This window comes from Gymnoscopelus microlampas, assembly GCF_963454915.1.
Source record: "Gymnoscopelus microlampas genome assembly, chromosome: 12".
NCBI lineage: Eukaryota > Metazoa > Chordata > Actinopteri > Myctophiformes > Myctophidae > Gymnoscopelus > Gymnoscopelus microlampas.
Genome location: NC_139949.1, coordinates 25,958,085 through 25,972,668, shown reverse-complemented (window position 1 = coordinate 25,972,668; position 14,584 = coordinate 25,958,085). Strand labels below are relative to the sequence as shown.

The following is a 14,584-nucleotide window of genomic DNA, read 5'->3' as shown; positions in this document are numbered from 1 at the left end:
GCAAATATCTAATAAAACAGGATTTGATAATGAAAACTTACAAGACCAGACACAAATCAATATCCCTGTGTCTGCAAGCAATACATTAGAAGTTGCTTTGTTTTGTGGTTTTGTTACAATATCTGCCCATAACAGGTAGGCTAGTTCTTTACTAAAAATTTGAAGCTAAGATTATTTCTTTTTATGATTTTTCTCTTTCAGAAGCTATAGGAAATATCTTAAACATCTCTGCTGTACAGTTTAAATAACAGTAGTGATGTCTCAGTTCATCTAATCATTCATCTGTATCGTCTGTGTAGAAACATGTTCCCTATTTACGGATTTAGGAAGTTGCATTCAACTCTTGCGCCAAATAACGCCAAATTTCTCTTTCTAATCCACAGTTTTTACCGTTATCCATTTAAGGCATATTTTCGTCCACTGACTGAGTGACTGAAGAGAAAACCACATAATAGTAGCTGCACTAAAACTACATGAGCTAGGTGTGCTAACCACAATGCTGTAGTGTTAAGTTATTGTTACTCCACTTCGATACAGACTATGAAATAAATGTGCCTGCCTAGTGAATAACCCCCTTCAAAGCATGAGTTCTACTGTGCAAACTGTGTAGCCAAATAGACAAGGCAGGGACTTATATTCTGATATAACTTAACAGGTTAGGGAGAACGCTTTATCCCAAACAGGCTGCCTGTTAAACTATGGTGCATTTAGAGCTGTACAGACGAATCTCTTAACCCCCTTCAGTTCAGTGTTGATTCACAATGTGTTGACAAATTGCCCAGGTCTGTAATGAGTTCCTGACAAGGGCAGTTGTGGACAAACAAACAGTAGCCTCCACACATCTTCCCTTCACCTTTAGTGCAAGAATGACCCTGCTGTACAGTTAGCAAGTGGAACAGCCTGTACTACAGGCCCTGTAGGTGTATTAGCCAAAACGGCTTGTGAGGAGGCAGTTTACAGGTGAGGTAGAGGCCAGGGGGAATGAGAGTATTTTGTTGTAGAATCTAGCCTCCATGTGATACAGGTTTACCTGTGATTGAAGTCGAGATCAAGGAGATCGTACACAAAGACATCATTTTGCATGCCTTAGCCATGCAGTTCCTAATAGAGAAGGATCATGTAAAGCTTTTCTTTATACTGATTCAATATACAATTTACAATTACAATGTAGGCATTTAGCAGACACAACAGTGTCAACTAAGCCTGAACCCAAGTCAGTCAACAACATGGTAAGCGGTTGAGTAAGTAGACTGCAAAGAAAAAGTGCCACAAAGTAACTGGGGTAGCATTGAAGACATTCAACAAACCTGGGATCTGTCTCAATAACATACTATTTAAATAACAGACTTGCCATATGTGTACAAGCAAACAGCATAAATCTATCTATTACTGTACGTTATAATTTGTTTCCCCATGACATTTCTGAAGCCTGGGGCACACTCTCCTAAATTGACAGGACACAATGGATTGCAACTTGTGTCATGTTACAGCTCAGTTAATGGACTCCATGCGCACACCGCTTGTACACATTGCATGTCGATAACAAAAAAGATATTTTAACAGCACATATTGACACATGCGGCACAAAGACAATAAGACTAACAGTGGTCTTATAGTTTTATTATCACAGGCCCATGAGAAATTGCATGTTTTAAATGGCTGTTTCAACAGTTTAATTTGAATGGCCCAAAAAAACATTTTCATAATAGTCTGAGCTCTTCCGTTCTCACGTCTACAAATATGAATGCCAACATTAGAAAATTAAATCTAACCCTATTAACCCCGATTATAAATGTTCAAGCAAATATAAAAATGAGTAATTATCTATCAGTGTGCACCTTACTATGCAATGCTTGCATGAGGTAAGGCTAGCTAGCTTCTATTAGCCATCTGATCCATTCTGTGACAGTTCCATGACAGTTGCAATCAGCTTTTTCTGAATTTAGCTGTAATTGTATTATTATAAAAATCTACATTTAGTCTGAACATTTCCCAACAGTTCATATTTATCAAATGTAATACATTCCAATCCTGGTGTGTGTATGTATGTAGGCTTTATATTTATGGACAGCAGATGAAAAAAATACTTTTGGCTAAATATCACATTGCATTTACATCACAGAAGAGTTGGTATTATGAATATGTATTGTCCTGGCTAAATATATGAATAATTTCATTGAAATGTCCTGTTCATTGGCATAATACTCATGGCCTGCCAGCTTGAATGGTGTTCAGCTGCCTGAGACTTTTTCCCAAAAACGCATAATAATTTTAGACTTTGGTAGGCTATGTGTAGCGTACCTAATTGATTAAAGAGATTCATTTAATTGTGTGCCTTTTGAATGGAACTGTAGTATGCTTACTTATGCAAGAGAAGAAAACAGGGGAAAAAATGTTTGGATGAATGTAATGAAATGGCTCGTCACCATGTATTGTTCCTAGCAATGCCATTCTCAGCCTCTCTGAGAAAGCTTTATGATGATTTAACACAAACAGGAAAATTAGGTCGATCATTATGAAAGGCAAAATGACGGCAGATACACATCAGGTCACAGGCCTTCCTGCGCCAAACCGCCCCAAATTGCTCCCAGTCACAATCAGGTAAATTCATTTTTAACCCGATAAAGACAGACCTTGCTGACTCACGGCGATGGCCACTTAGAATTGATGCCAGGGATATTATGGAAATGATTCATTAAAGGCCTAGGTTTTTAGCTGAGCCCATCCAGTGTTTAGGGCAGCCTGACACTGGGACATTTGATCTCAATAGCACAATGGGCCATTTCCCTCAAACACTGCCACCACAACCAGCTTCAAAGGCCCAGCGCTTTTGGCATGCTGGCCATGGGGCAATCTGCTGTGCTGCCGTGTTTACAAATGGAAAATGTGTGCTGCTGTGGGGGAAATGGGTAGCATTTTGGATAGACGATATAAGTGCAAGATTACCTCGGAGCCCAATAGAAACAAATCGTGTATGGATTGATAGTGGCCACGGCTCATTAAGAAGGAATGTGTGTGTTTTAATCAATGTACTAATTCCAGGCCACTCAGGAAATAGCCTTTGGGTGGGTCTTCCAAATGGCACACAAATATTTACCGTGGACACAAACATTCTTTGTGCGCATGTCTGTGCCACCCTGGGCAAGGTAAGGGAAAGACAGCTTTGCCCAGGTGCTTGGCTGTCAGGCTGCAAGGAGAAATGGCAATATCATCCAGGGTCACTTAGGTTTTTGACTGTGTCACCCCGCCTGTCAGCTGGGCTCTGAATCGTTTAGATGACTCATCATCTGTGTGCATGAATTCCCTCTCTCTCCTCTCTCTAACACCCTCATTTTCTCACTCAACCCCGGGAACTCTTTGTACCAATGACTACATAAGTTAGCCTAAATTACTCTCACCACCACTTGTCCAAGGCTCAAGCCTGATTTATACGCAGTTGCCTGCCAGTGTCGCACACTGAAAACAGCAGATCTAAAGATCACAGCGTGTCGCAGCGCAATGCGCTGTGGGCTTGTAGATCTGTTGTTTCCAGTGCACAACCTGAAGCGCAACCAAGTATAAGTCAGGCATCAGCATATGTCAACGAGCTGCGGGAATCGGGTCATGTTTGTTACTGAAATGTTAACGCTCACTCATCACGTGACGTTTGTCACGTTTCCTCACGTTCACGTGTTAAGTGAAGAATACCCTCGCCCCCCCCAGGATGCTCTGGGCTACTTAATACAAGAGGTGTGACTTTTCAGACTTAATGTATCGCATGTCATTTATGTGGAGTAGGTCCACGGGTTTGTGTGTGTGCACATGTGGGCGTGTATGGACTATGCATGACTTGTTTGGTCAATGTATCCTTAGAAGTGGGTCAGAGTGCCCTAGTTCCCATTCTCTCTCTCTCTCTCTCTCTCTCTCTCTCTCTCTCTCTCTCTCTCTCTCTCTCTCTCTCTCTCTCTCTCTCTCTCTCTCTCTCTCTCTCTCTCTCTCTCTCTCTCTGTGTGCATCTACTGTATATTCCAGCATTATTTTGCCCAGATTGACTTGTCCATTAAAAACATTTCTTGTTCCAGTGCCCTGCTGTTCGGTAGCATGTTGTTCTCTTGTTTACCTCTCTCAAGGTGAAGGAGGAGGGGGCTTTGTAGTTTGACTTTCCTGTTGTGCATTTGAACAACTGCATTTGGTCAGGTAGCTTATGTTTTGTCTTATTTAATCATGTCAGGACCATATCGAATTTACAAATAGCGGTCACGCTGCATGTGTAAGTGAGCTACCCTGTTGAGTATGTGCAGCAGGGCTGGGCTGCAGATTACATGATATAATAGTGTTTAGGCATCGCCTCTCCTTTTTAAATTCCTTTAACCTTGACTCCCCCTTTAATGCAGGGAGAACACATCTGCCAGGCTGGTGTCAGACATTAGTAATACACACCACTCGGGCAGCATTGTCACTTTTTATTAACGCCCAGAGCTTCGCATGGACACCAGCTGTTGCATCAAGTGAAAAGCCTTGGCGGCATGGATGACCTTGACTTTAACTGCGGCTCCTGTGGCTCTTCTTCGCCTTTTTAATTCTTTTGTTTGGTCTCATACATTTTAAATGGCTTAAATGGATTACCATTCCTGACAATGAAGGTCATTTAGGAACTCTCATTTTAAAAAGGGGGCTGGGGTGGGGCTGCGGGGTTTGTGCGCACGTGTGTGCGTGAGGGTTGTGACGGGGTTGCGGGTTAATCCCGAGGCCAATGGGAAATGAAGGTCATACTTTTGAGATCTAATCCGTGACATCTGCATTGTGACATTTTCGCGTCAGTTTTCTGGTAATGCCACAGAGGAAATGGTTGCGAGGCGCGGTGACCTTCTTGTTCCAGGTGTCTCCTAATGCGAGCGCGAGAGACGCAGAGAAATAGATAGAGAAAAGAACAGCCGGGGATCAAGGATCTCTCACCCCCATCACTTGCCCTCCCTCGCGCATGTGGCCCGCTGTAGTAAAAATCACTTTAGAATGTGCCTGCTCTGTCATTGGCTGACATTGTCAAAGATAATGGATAATCACCACGGTAACCGTAGAGCAGCTCATTGGCGCTCCGGTGTCCCGTGGTGGAGGAGGGAGGGGTCAGGCTTTTGGGGTGCCACCACCAATGAGATGACATGTTAACAGATGTGTAAGGTCATTTTCAATGTATACACCAGGGGAGATAATGTAATAGTAATACACACATCACACGTCCTGAAAGGGGAAAGGAGGGGCTCTATGCTTTAGGGGCTCTATAGAGGACAGCTCCTATATTAAGGTCATTTGTTTGTTCACAGAGCACTTTCGGTATGGAGAGCATATTTCTCTTGCCCTTGCTATTGCAGGGCTTTTTTGACATCAGCTCTGTCATTAGACGTGTCTTTCAAGAGCTTGAAGGTCTCCACTGCCTTTGTAAAGGCTGACTCATACTTTATGCGATATAGTGGATATGGTAGCTTTGTTTTGTATAGGCTGCATATTATGTGTTATGCTGGCCGTGCGCAGCCTGGGCTGTTCTGTGTTCTTTGTTTTGAAGTTTTGAATTCCTAAAGTTCATTGCCAGCAGTAAAGAGATTAACAGGATTTCAAATGTTGACACCATGTCCGTCTCTTCCTCATTGGTATTATCTTCCTTAGATTCACCAAATCAAGGTGTTTATAATTTGTGTTCTGAAGTAAGTAGTAAACGTGTATGTGTGTGTTTGTGGTGATAAAACATAGTGTTTCAGGGCATTCCATTTTAATTGTGTTAAGCTCACTGGCGGGAAAATAGCTCTAATCCTGCCATCTAAGATTAGCAGGACAGCAGACGTCAGATGGCCCAGTGTGACCAGGTTGGCTTTTGTTGTCAGATTTAGGTCAACAGCTTATGCTTGGCCTTGAACTGTAATTGATGCTGATGGGACAATCTAAATGAAGTAATTATTTATTCATGTTGGCCAAACATATTAAAACTTACAGAAATGAAGGGTCTCAAACAACCTGTTGAGTTTGAAGATGACTTGAAATGGCCAACCCTGTTCTTTTCTTAGTCTGTTGTTGCACACTGATCAAATCTAATCCAGTCTATAATCCGTGCTCATTTTCAAGGTGGCATTAATAGTGCCGGTGCCACCTCATTGCCCTTTTAGCTGGGCCAACCTGTGGGCAAAGTCCACAGGTTAGAGGATGGATTTCAGCTGGATTAGGGGCCTGCTGCCCTTGTTGTGTTTGATTTTGTTGCCTCGCCTTGTGAAATATTTAGGCTAGAGAAGGCATGGCTATCATGGCCTTTTGTCATAATCAAGGACTGCTGTCCTGTGGTGTGACCTGCTATGTTAGTCCACTCAGCGGACACCAAAGGTGAGAACAGCGTCAGGAAAGGACATGGGCAGCAGCTGAGGCTGAAGTGGAAACTCTGTATTAATTAACCTTTATGGGATACAGCCGGGACTGTCGGAGGTGTCCTGTATCCACGGAGACCACGCTGACAGGGTTCAGAGCAGAGGTCTCCCAGGGCACCGTCAGTGACACTGTCACGGCTACTGGCACAGCACTCACCCCAGTGTCACTGGCTCTGCCCTCCTGACAGTGGCATGGTGTGACAGGTGCACCTGATCCTTATCCCCCCACCCAACATGCACACGCACACACACACACACACACACACACACACACACACACACACACACACACACACACACACACACACACACACACACACACACACACACACACACACACACACACACACACACACACACACACACAAATAAACACACACACTCACACACTTTTGCTTTTGATCGTCTGGCCAAGACTGCCTGTCTGTTAGCTTGATCCATGCTGTGATCTGGGGTTTCCTTTGTACTGCGGCTGGAGACAAGACTCCATATCGCACCAAGTCGATTCAGTTCATGTTTTGTGACCGTCTTCGAATTTCAAAGCCATGCGGGCTCAGATCACAGAGGACTGGTGAGGGATTTAACCGGGCAGGTGTTGATAACACTAGTACCCTGGAAAGATACCGCGACCACAGCTCTCTTTCACTTGGACTATTCTCTGAAGTGTGTGTCTTTCTGTATGTGTACTCGTGTAAATGTGTAAATGTTGCTGTATATGTGTGCATGTGTATGCATATTTGTTCAGATTTCAGACAATTCAATTCAATTCAAAGGGCTTTATTGGCATGAGAAAACATACGTTTACATTGCCAAAGCACAATACAACAATACAGCGATACAATCAAAACAAAAAAATGTACATTTGAATGTCAGAATCTTCAATAGATCAATTTCTATGTACCAAGATCACTGGGTGCAGGTATAGTGCAGGAATATACACAATGATTAGTCTTTAGGGTGGTTGTGTTCAGACACAAGGGTTGGATGCTAGCATGTAGGTTGGCAGCTGCTGTGTGCAGAGCCATGGTTGTGTCATGGTGAGATGCTGCTTAAATGCGTAAGGAGTGGGTGGATGGTGGGTGGTTTGGGGAGGGGATAATCCACTGAAATGACAGGCGGTATAAAAAAATTATTCACAGCACTCACAGGCCCTTCACTTTTGAAAGACACGTATACACATCCCACTGAGGGGGCTTACAGCTCAAGACCTGAATGTTTTGAAGGCAGTGGGCTTGCATCTTCAATTTGGCTCCAATCAGGCCTAATCTGCATTTGTCGTCTGTTGGGGCGGATGCGAGGGAGAGTAGGGAGGGAGACAGAGAGAGCGATGTGCATTCAGTCTGAAATGTTGCTAAGTAACAGAGACGGCGGACACGGTGTTGAGATGAATGTGATGTAGTGTCTTGCAAGTCCCTGCTTCTAAATTTCTCCCTCTCCCTTTCTCTCTCATCTCCTCATAGGTCCCCCGTGTGAGGGCAGGAAAGCAGAAAGAAGCCACCGAGGGAGCCACCTCTGGGGCCTGGAGACAGACATTCCAGACATCCACCACCACGGAATGCGTCAACATCTCTGTGGCGAAGTTCCGCTGACTCCCTGCTTCCTACTCACTTAAGGCTGGAGCCGGCCTGTAGGCACACAAGAATGCCGGGGAGGGCTGCCACCCGTCCCGGAATGGCTCCGTCCGTGTCCACCGTTGCACTGTTTTGCTGAGTGTCCCCACTTTAACATCAGTGGACCCCGCCCACCCCCATCCCCCCACCTTTTTCTTGGTGTTTTGGAAATACATGCCACTGTCAATCAAATGACCTTGAGGACATTTGTTTCCCAGTAGCAGTGCTGAACCATACGAGGGGATCCTAGTATTGAACATGACTCATGGGGAGGAGCCTGGCCCTGAGACACACAAGGATTCAGCTGTTCTAACTTATCTGGAAGGTTTACTGATGCATCCAGTGGTGGCCGGGCCTGGGGCCACGGCAAGCAGGAGGTCCGAGGCTGCCCACAGCAACCAGGAGCAGGCCGACAAGGGCGGCCACCCCTTCCAGCTGCCAAACCATGGCCCCGCTGCCCCCAAGGCTGGCAGCGCCAACGGGCCCTCGTTGGGTGCCTCGCAGCACCTGAAGAAGGCCCGCCTTCTACGCCTGGGCAACTGGAGCGAGCCAGGGAGCCAAAGGCTAAGCTCCCCCGCAGCGGAGCTTAACGGTCAAGGGGGGAGCTTGCAGAACGGAGCCCTGGAGGCGTCTCCTCACGGTGGGGAGAGCACCCTATTGGCCTCTCTGCTCCAGTCCTTCAGCTCAAGGCTGCAAAGTGTGGCTATGTCACAGCAGCCCAACAAGCCTCCTAGCGAGCGCTCTCCTCCATCTAAGACCCCGCCTGCGGACAAAGAGCCACTTCCCGTGTATGGGACAGCATCCAGCCGTCTGAAGGGTCTAATGAGGAAAAACAAACTGCAGAACCATAGCAACACGCCTTACAGCCGTCGGGGTCAGTGTCAGGACAGACCCCCTGAATCTCCGCGCTCCACACACAGCGCCACGCCTCCCTCTGCTCCCGCTGCCACTGACTCTGTGTCCTGTGCAGACCGCCTGAAGGCAGTGGCCAATATGGTGAAGATCCGCTCCAGCCCGGCACCCTCCCCTAAGCCCAGTGTGGCCTGTAGTCAGTTGGCCCTGCTGCTTTCCAGCGAGGCCCACCTGCAGCAGTACTCCCGGGAGCATGCGCTCAAAGCCCAGCTCTCAGGTCGCTCTGCCAGTGAACGACTGGCTGCCATGGCAACCCAGCAGCAGGGCCAAGACCAAAGGCCACCCAGTGTGGAAGAATCTCTGCCGGGAGACCCAGGCACACTGAGCCCCTTATCCACCCAGAACGGGACAATGTCAACAACCCCGGTCACGACGACACCCCCCCGAATGGCCCTCCCCAGCCCACGGAGCCCTTCCCTGCTGCGGAGCCTCAGTCAGAGCTCTCCCACCCCTCCGCCACCTCATACCCCGAGTCTCACTCATACCCCGAGTCACACTCATACCCCGAGTCACACTCATACCCCGAGTCACACTCAGAGCCAGCCGCCGAGAGAGAAGCGAGGCTTTGATTCGCGTCCAACGCGCCCGCCCCAGACCTGCAGCAGTCTACTGCTGCTGCTCCTCAACAACCACAACAACCAGAAGCAACTGACGAAGAATGGGCACCTGGAGGACAACTGTAGCATCCTGCCGCCCAGCGGAGCCTCTTCGGTCACTTCGGACAGTGAATGCTCCACCCAGGAGAGGAGCCTGGCAAAGGACAGTAGCGATGCAGAGAGCTCATATTCAAGCTGCTCTCCCATTGACCTCTCCATGAGGAGCCGAAACAAGACCCAAGACACTGGGCCCAAAACCTCTTCTTCCACTATTCTCTGCTCCTCCTCTTCCTCAGCCTCTTCCTTCTCCTCCCCCTCAACAATGTTTTCATCTCCCCCAACTGCTTTCTCACCACCCTCTGTTCACTCCGCGGCCTTTTCCTCCCCCTCTGCTGCTGCCTCCTCTGCCCCTGTTACTCTGTCCTCCTCTTCGTCCACCGCCTTCACCTCCTCACTGGATAAATTGACAGAGTCAATGATAAACAAGTGGAAACCGGAGCCTTGCGGGCCAAAGGTCTCAAAGGGCAAAGAGATTGAAACAAGCCCGGACCTTAAATCCCATCCTAAGGTCACTCTCATGCAGCTCCTCCTGGAGCGCAGAAATAATGAGAAGGTAAACAAAAGTGTCACTAATCCAGATTTGCCACTTGACGTAACCATGGCCAGCATGTCTCAGGGCCATCCAAAGGGAGCGGCACCCTGGGAGGAGGCTAGGACAAAGAGCCCCATGGACCAGCCCGGAGCCGCAGCCCAGCCCCTATGCTCCCGTAATCGAGATACCAGCAGTGCACTGTCCCCCTTCTCCTACCCATCCCCCCACGTCCAGTCCAGCCCATTGGATCTGTGTAAGTCCAAAACCTTCCCTGCTGAGAAGGCTTCGGAGCCTGCATTTAGTGCCAGTAAACTGTTACAGAACCTGGCCCAGTGTGGCACGGCATCGCCCTCTCCACCGGCCCCCTCCGGCAAAGGGCTGGGCCATGAGGTAGATGCGGGTAGGCCCATGGCACTTTTAGAGAGGCTCAGTGCCCCCGTCCACAGGAATGCGGCCACTCCACTCTCTGATGGGCCCTCCGGCAGCGGCACGCCGTTCAGCCGGAGGGACCCTTCGCCCCCGTCCTCCCAGATCGAGAACCTTCTCGAGAGGCGCACGGTGCTCCAGCTCCTGCTGGGGACGGGCCCGTCTGCTGCCGCGGGCGGCCGCAAAGACAGGCTCACAGGGAGCGGCAGGAGGAGCGTGGAGGCGGCAGCGGGCTGCTTTGAAAAGACACCCGGCACCTCTGTCATCTGTGACAGCTCCAATGGGCCTTCGGTGGCCGTGAAGGTCAAAACGGAGCTTGTGGAGGAGATGGGGCTGTCCTCGGCCACGTCTGAGGAAATGGGCGGCAGAAAGAGGCAGGGTGGCTACGAGAGGTATAGTCCCGTGTGCGAACCCCAGCAGGACTTCAAAGCGGAGCAGCCACGGCCTGCAGAGGTCATAGCAAAATATGGCCTTCTGAGCCAACTCCTAAAACAGCAGACTGCTACCTACTACACCAGTGCAGCTGTGCAGGCCGACTTACAGCCCAGGGAGATTAAGGAGGAACAGAGGGAATACCAGGGGCCCAGCCCCAAAAAGAGACGCCTTTGTTCCGATCAAGTTGACAGCCAGAACAGTGGAAGCACTGCCAGGGCATTGGACAGTGGAGACAATAACACCCTGACCTCAGCTATTCAGGACGAGCCTGGCCAGCAGAGGAGTCCCAAGGAGGAGGCCCCGGCCAGGAGCCCCCCAGGTGAATCTCTGAGCAGAGAGAGCCGGGGCTTCAACGTGCTCAAACAGCTGCTGTTGTCTGATAACTGCCTGAAGGAACTTTCCCAGCAGCCTCGGGGTGCACGCAGCCCTTCTCTACTGCAGGCCAATGGAAAGGCCAATGGTAGCGTTATTGGGCAACCGGTTCACAACCCCAACTTCCTCCACATGCCCTGGCACCCCCACGGTTCCCTCAGCTCAGGGCTCCCTGGAAATCTCAGACCCCTGCCGACCCCCCCGACGGGTGAAGCCACGCTTCACTCCCCGTGGGGCCGCCACCCAGCAGCACAGTGGCCAACTTCGCAAAAACGGGACCCGCCAACTCTAGTCAAACAAGAGCCACAGAGCCCGGTGCGATGGACTGGGCAGGAGGAAGAGGAGGACGGCTGTGACTCTGACCCGGACTCTCCGCGGCTGACCCGCTCAAACCCCATATTATACTACATGCTGCAGAGGGGCAGCGCTCAGCTGAGGAAGGAGGTGAGGGATCAGGCGGAGGGGAGTCAGCCTGGGGTCCGAGTTAAGGAGGAGACCATCAGTGATGTGCATGCTTATGAACACAGACTGAGCTCCACCCCACACTCACCTTCTCACAATGACAAGCACAGCCACAAGAGCCAGCGGCTGAGCCAATCATCTGAATAGACTTTTGTCAACTACAAAAAAAAAAAGGTGAAAAAAAGGGGGAAATTATTACAGTGATTCTTTTGTAACTGACTTGCCAAATTGGTTTTGCAGTTTGATGAGAAGAAATAATAAGAATGCAAAAAGAAAAAAAGACAATTTTTGAACTGGAGGAATTACGCTAATTCAAGTTCAAAAACATGTTTTCTTTATTTTCTCAATTTTAAATGTTGTGGTTATTGAATGAAACAAAATAGGTGTTATCTCAGCAGAATGTGTAATTGATTTCACCAAATTTGCAAAATCGACAAATTTAACTTGGACCATTGCTATAACCATGCAGTATATATTTTCAAATTATGAATCAGAAAGACCCACTTTAAAAATTAGTCTGGTTTTACTCCCATAATTAGTGTCTGAATTGTACACATATCACTATGCTGTGTCCTCTTTGTTGCCTGCCATAAAACATTTAGAAAAAACATTTCAAGCATTTCAAGCAACATTTATTATTGATGAATCCAAAAATTCTAGTGCTCAGTTCAGTGAACATTTATTTATTCCCCCATCAGAATCTTTTCCTGACTGACAGAGACCTATCAATTTTATATCAGATTCTAAATAAAGATATTCTCAAACAAGCACAGCAGTCTATTACAAAAACATGCAAGGTAGAGACATTCAAAGGAGGACCTTGAAAATAATATTCACAATGTAATAGTTTCAGATGGGGTCCTTCTGTGATGAATGCTTTATTTAGCATTTCCTCAAGAATCTTGGTAAGGTAGAACTACAAGTGAGTTGACTATTTGTCAACTGGAGATTGGTCACAATTCATTGTATTTTCCTTTGATCTGAAACAAATTAGACTGACAATTGACAGTGCAAACTCAAGGTAAAGTCTTATCCGATTGTGCTAGTTTTGAGTAGTTACTACGGGTCAAAAGGCTGTATGTGGCGCATGCGGTTTAGCAACTGTAAGCAAGCATCAATTGTTTTGGACAGGTTTCTAGAGCAACAGTTAGAAGACTGCTGGATCTGTTATCTTTGCATCCTCACTAAACCACCACATTTTCTCCCCGTACGAGCCTAGATATTGAGTTTTGAATAAATACCTCTGCTCCTACATGAAAGTGTAGCTTGTGGAGTTTGCACTGTTGATTTTCAGTCATTGTTGTCCTTTGAAGCATAAGTTAATGGCATGTAATGAAAAATGTCAGTATTGTTATCCGTTGAGACTTTGACAGTTTGTGAACTTTTTTTTTCTTTTATAATTTCTTGACTCTTGTGCTTTATGGACACCTGTTATTTTTGTGAGAGTTTCTTTACACAAAAAAAGTCAAAAGAATTGCATGAAAATAAAGAGAAAACTACAGGTACATTTTTTCAGTGCATCTGGATGTGTGTACCTGCCCCCAAATAATCACCCAGACATGTTGCTGTCTTGAGGGATATCTGGTATCTAGCTCCTTATTTTGATTGTACTGTATTTTTTTCAGTATCAGTTTTAGTTCCGCACATTGCGTTATCCATTTAGTCTTGTGATCTTTTTAATACATATACCTATGAAGTATGTTTCTTCTATTATTAATACATTTTCACAATGGTTAAATATATTTGTGTAAATAGTACTTTCATTATGAAAGATGACTATTTTGTATTGTTGAAGAAAAAGATATTACCCTAGTTTTTAATGCCCTGATATGTAAATATTATAATGCGTAATAGTGTACATAAAAGGCAGAAGATGTTATGCCCATCTTTTTTTTTTGTTGGTTTGTTCTTTGCATGTGTCTCTATGTGGTAAATGATAATCTATCCTGCGCTGTGTTGTGTAATAATGTCTGACTCTCCTCACTGCTGCCTGTTGCATGCAGACGCATGGGAACTACCTGTGTATCCCTAATGGTGATGGGGGAAATGTCAAGTCTTAAAATAGGTCTTTTTATTATCACAGAGAGAGGTTCATTTAGAACATGAACAGTCCCTAAATAACTACCGACTGTTGAGCAAGTTGATAAAAATGTGTGAAAATAAACGTGCATCGAATATTTTTGTGATTTATTTTTCTTCTGGTTAACAAGCTCGGTGAAAAGAGCTCGGGGCTATAGAGGAGGATTGACGTACAATCATAGACCTGCATTGTGCATCTGAGAAATAACATTTGTAGCAACAAATGAAAAAAAAAAGATGTTTCATTTTCCATGTGAAGACCTAAAATATTATTTCTTTTTTTTATGTTTTCATTTTTGGTGTTCATTTGCACTGATATCTCAAAAATAAAGTACTAAAATGCATGACCTAGTATGAATGTGTTTCCTTTTTTTCCCGATGCTTTTCCATTTCTAAATCTAAATTGTTCGTCTACTTCACTTCTCACTTCTCTTCAACAACTGATATGGAGTTGTTACATGCTACCTTTATATTTATCAAGCTCACACAATCAGTTTAAGACTGAAAAAAAGTAACCAATAATAATAATGCCACTGTTGTTATATATTTGTATTCATGTTAATGATTGCTCGTAGTTCGTGTCATTTGGAGATTTCAGATCGTGTCTAAATAAAACCTGATTCAAAGGCTCCTTTGAGAAACCAAAGACCAAAGACCATGGTCATTACTATAGTTGAGTCAGAGGATGTCCTGTATTTTCCCCAAAACTTTTGC

At 46.2% G+C, this 14,584-nt stretch overlaps 1 protein-coding gene across 2 annotated transcripts in view; it reads left to right on the top strand.

The window, feature by feature from the left end:
* nrip1b (nuclear receptor interacting protein 1b) overlaps positions 1-14,221 on the top strand; it is a 40,627-nt gene extending 26,406 nt beyond the window's left edge. For both annotated transcript variants that reach the window (XM_084074978.1, XM_084074977.1), the window contains one exon: positions 7,847-14,221. In XM_084074978.1, the coding sequence (XP_083931104.1) occupies positions 8,255-11,938 (3,684 nt within the window). In that variant the 5' untranslated portion in view covers positions 7,847-8,254 and the 3' untranslated portion in view covers positions 11,939-14,221. The remainder of the gene's footprint in view (positions 1-7,846) is intronic.
* The last annotated feature ends 363 nt before the right edge of the window (positions 14,222-14,584 follow it).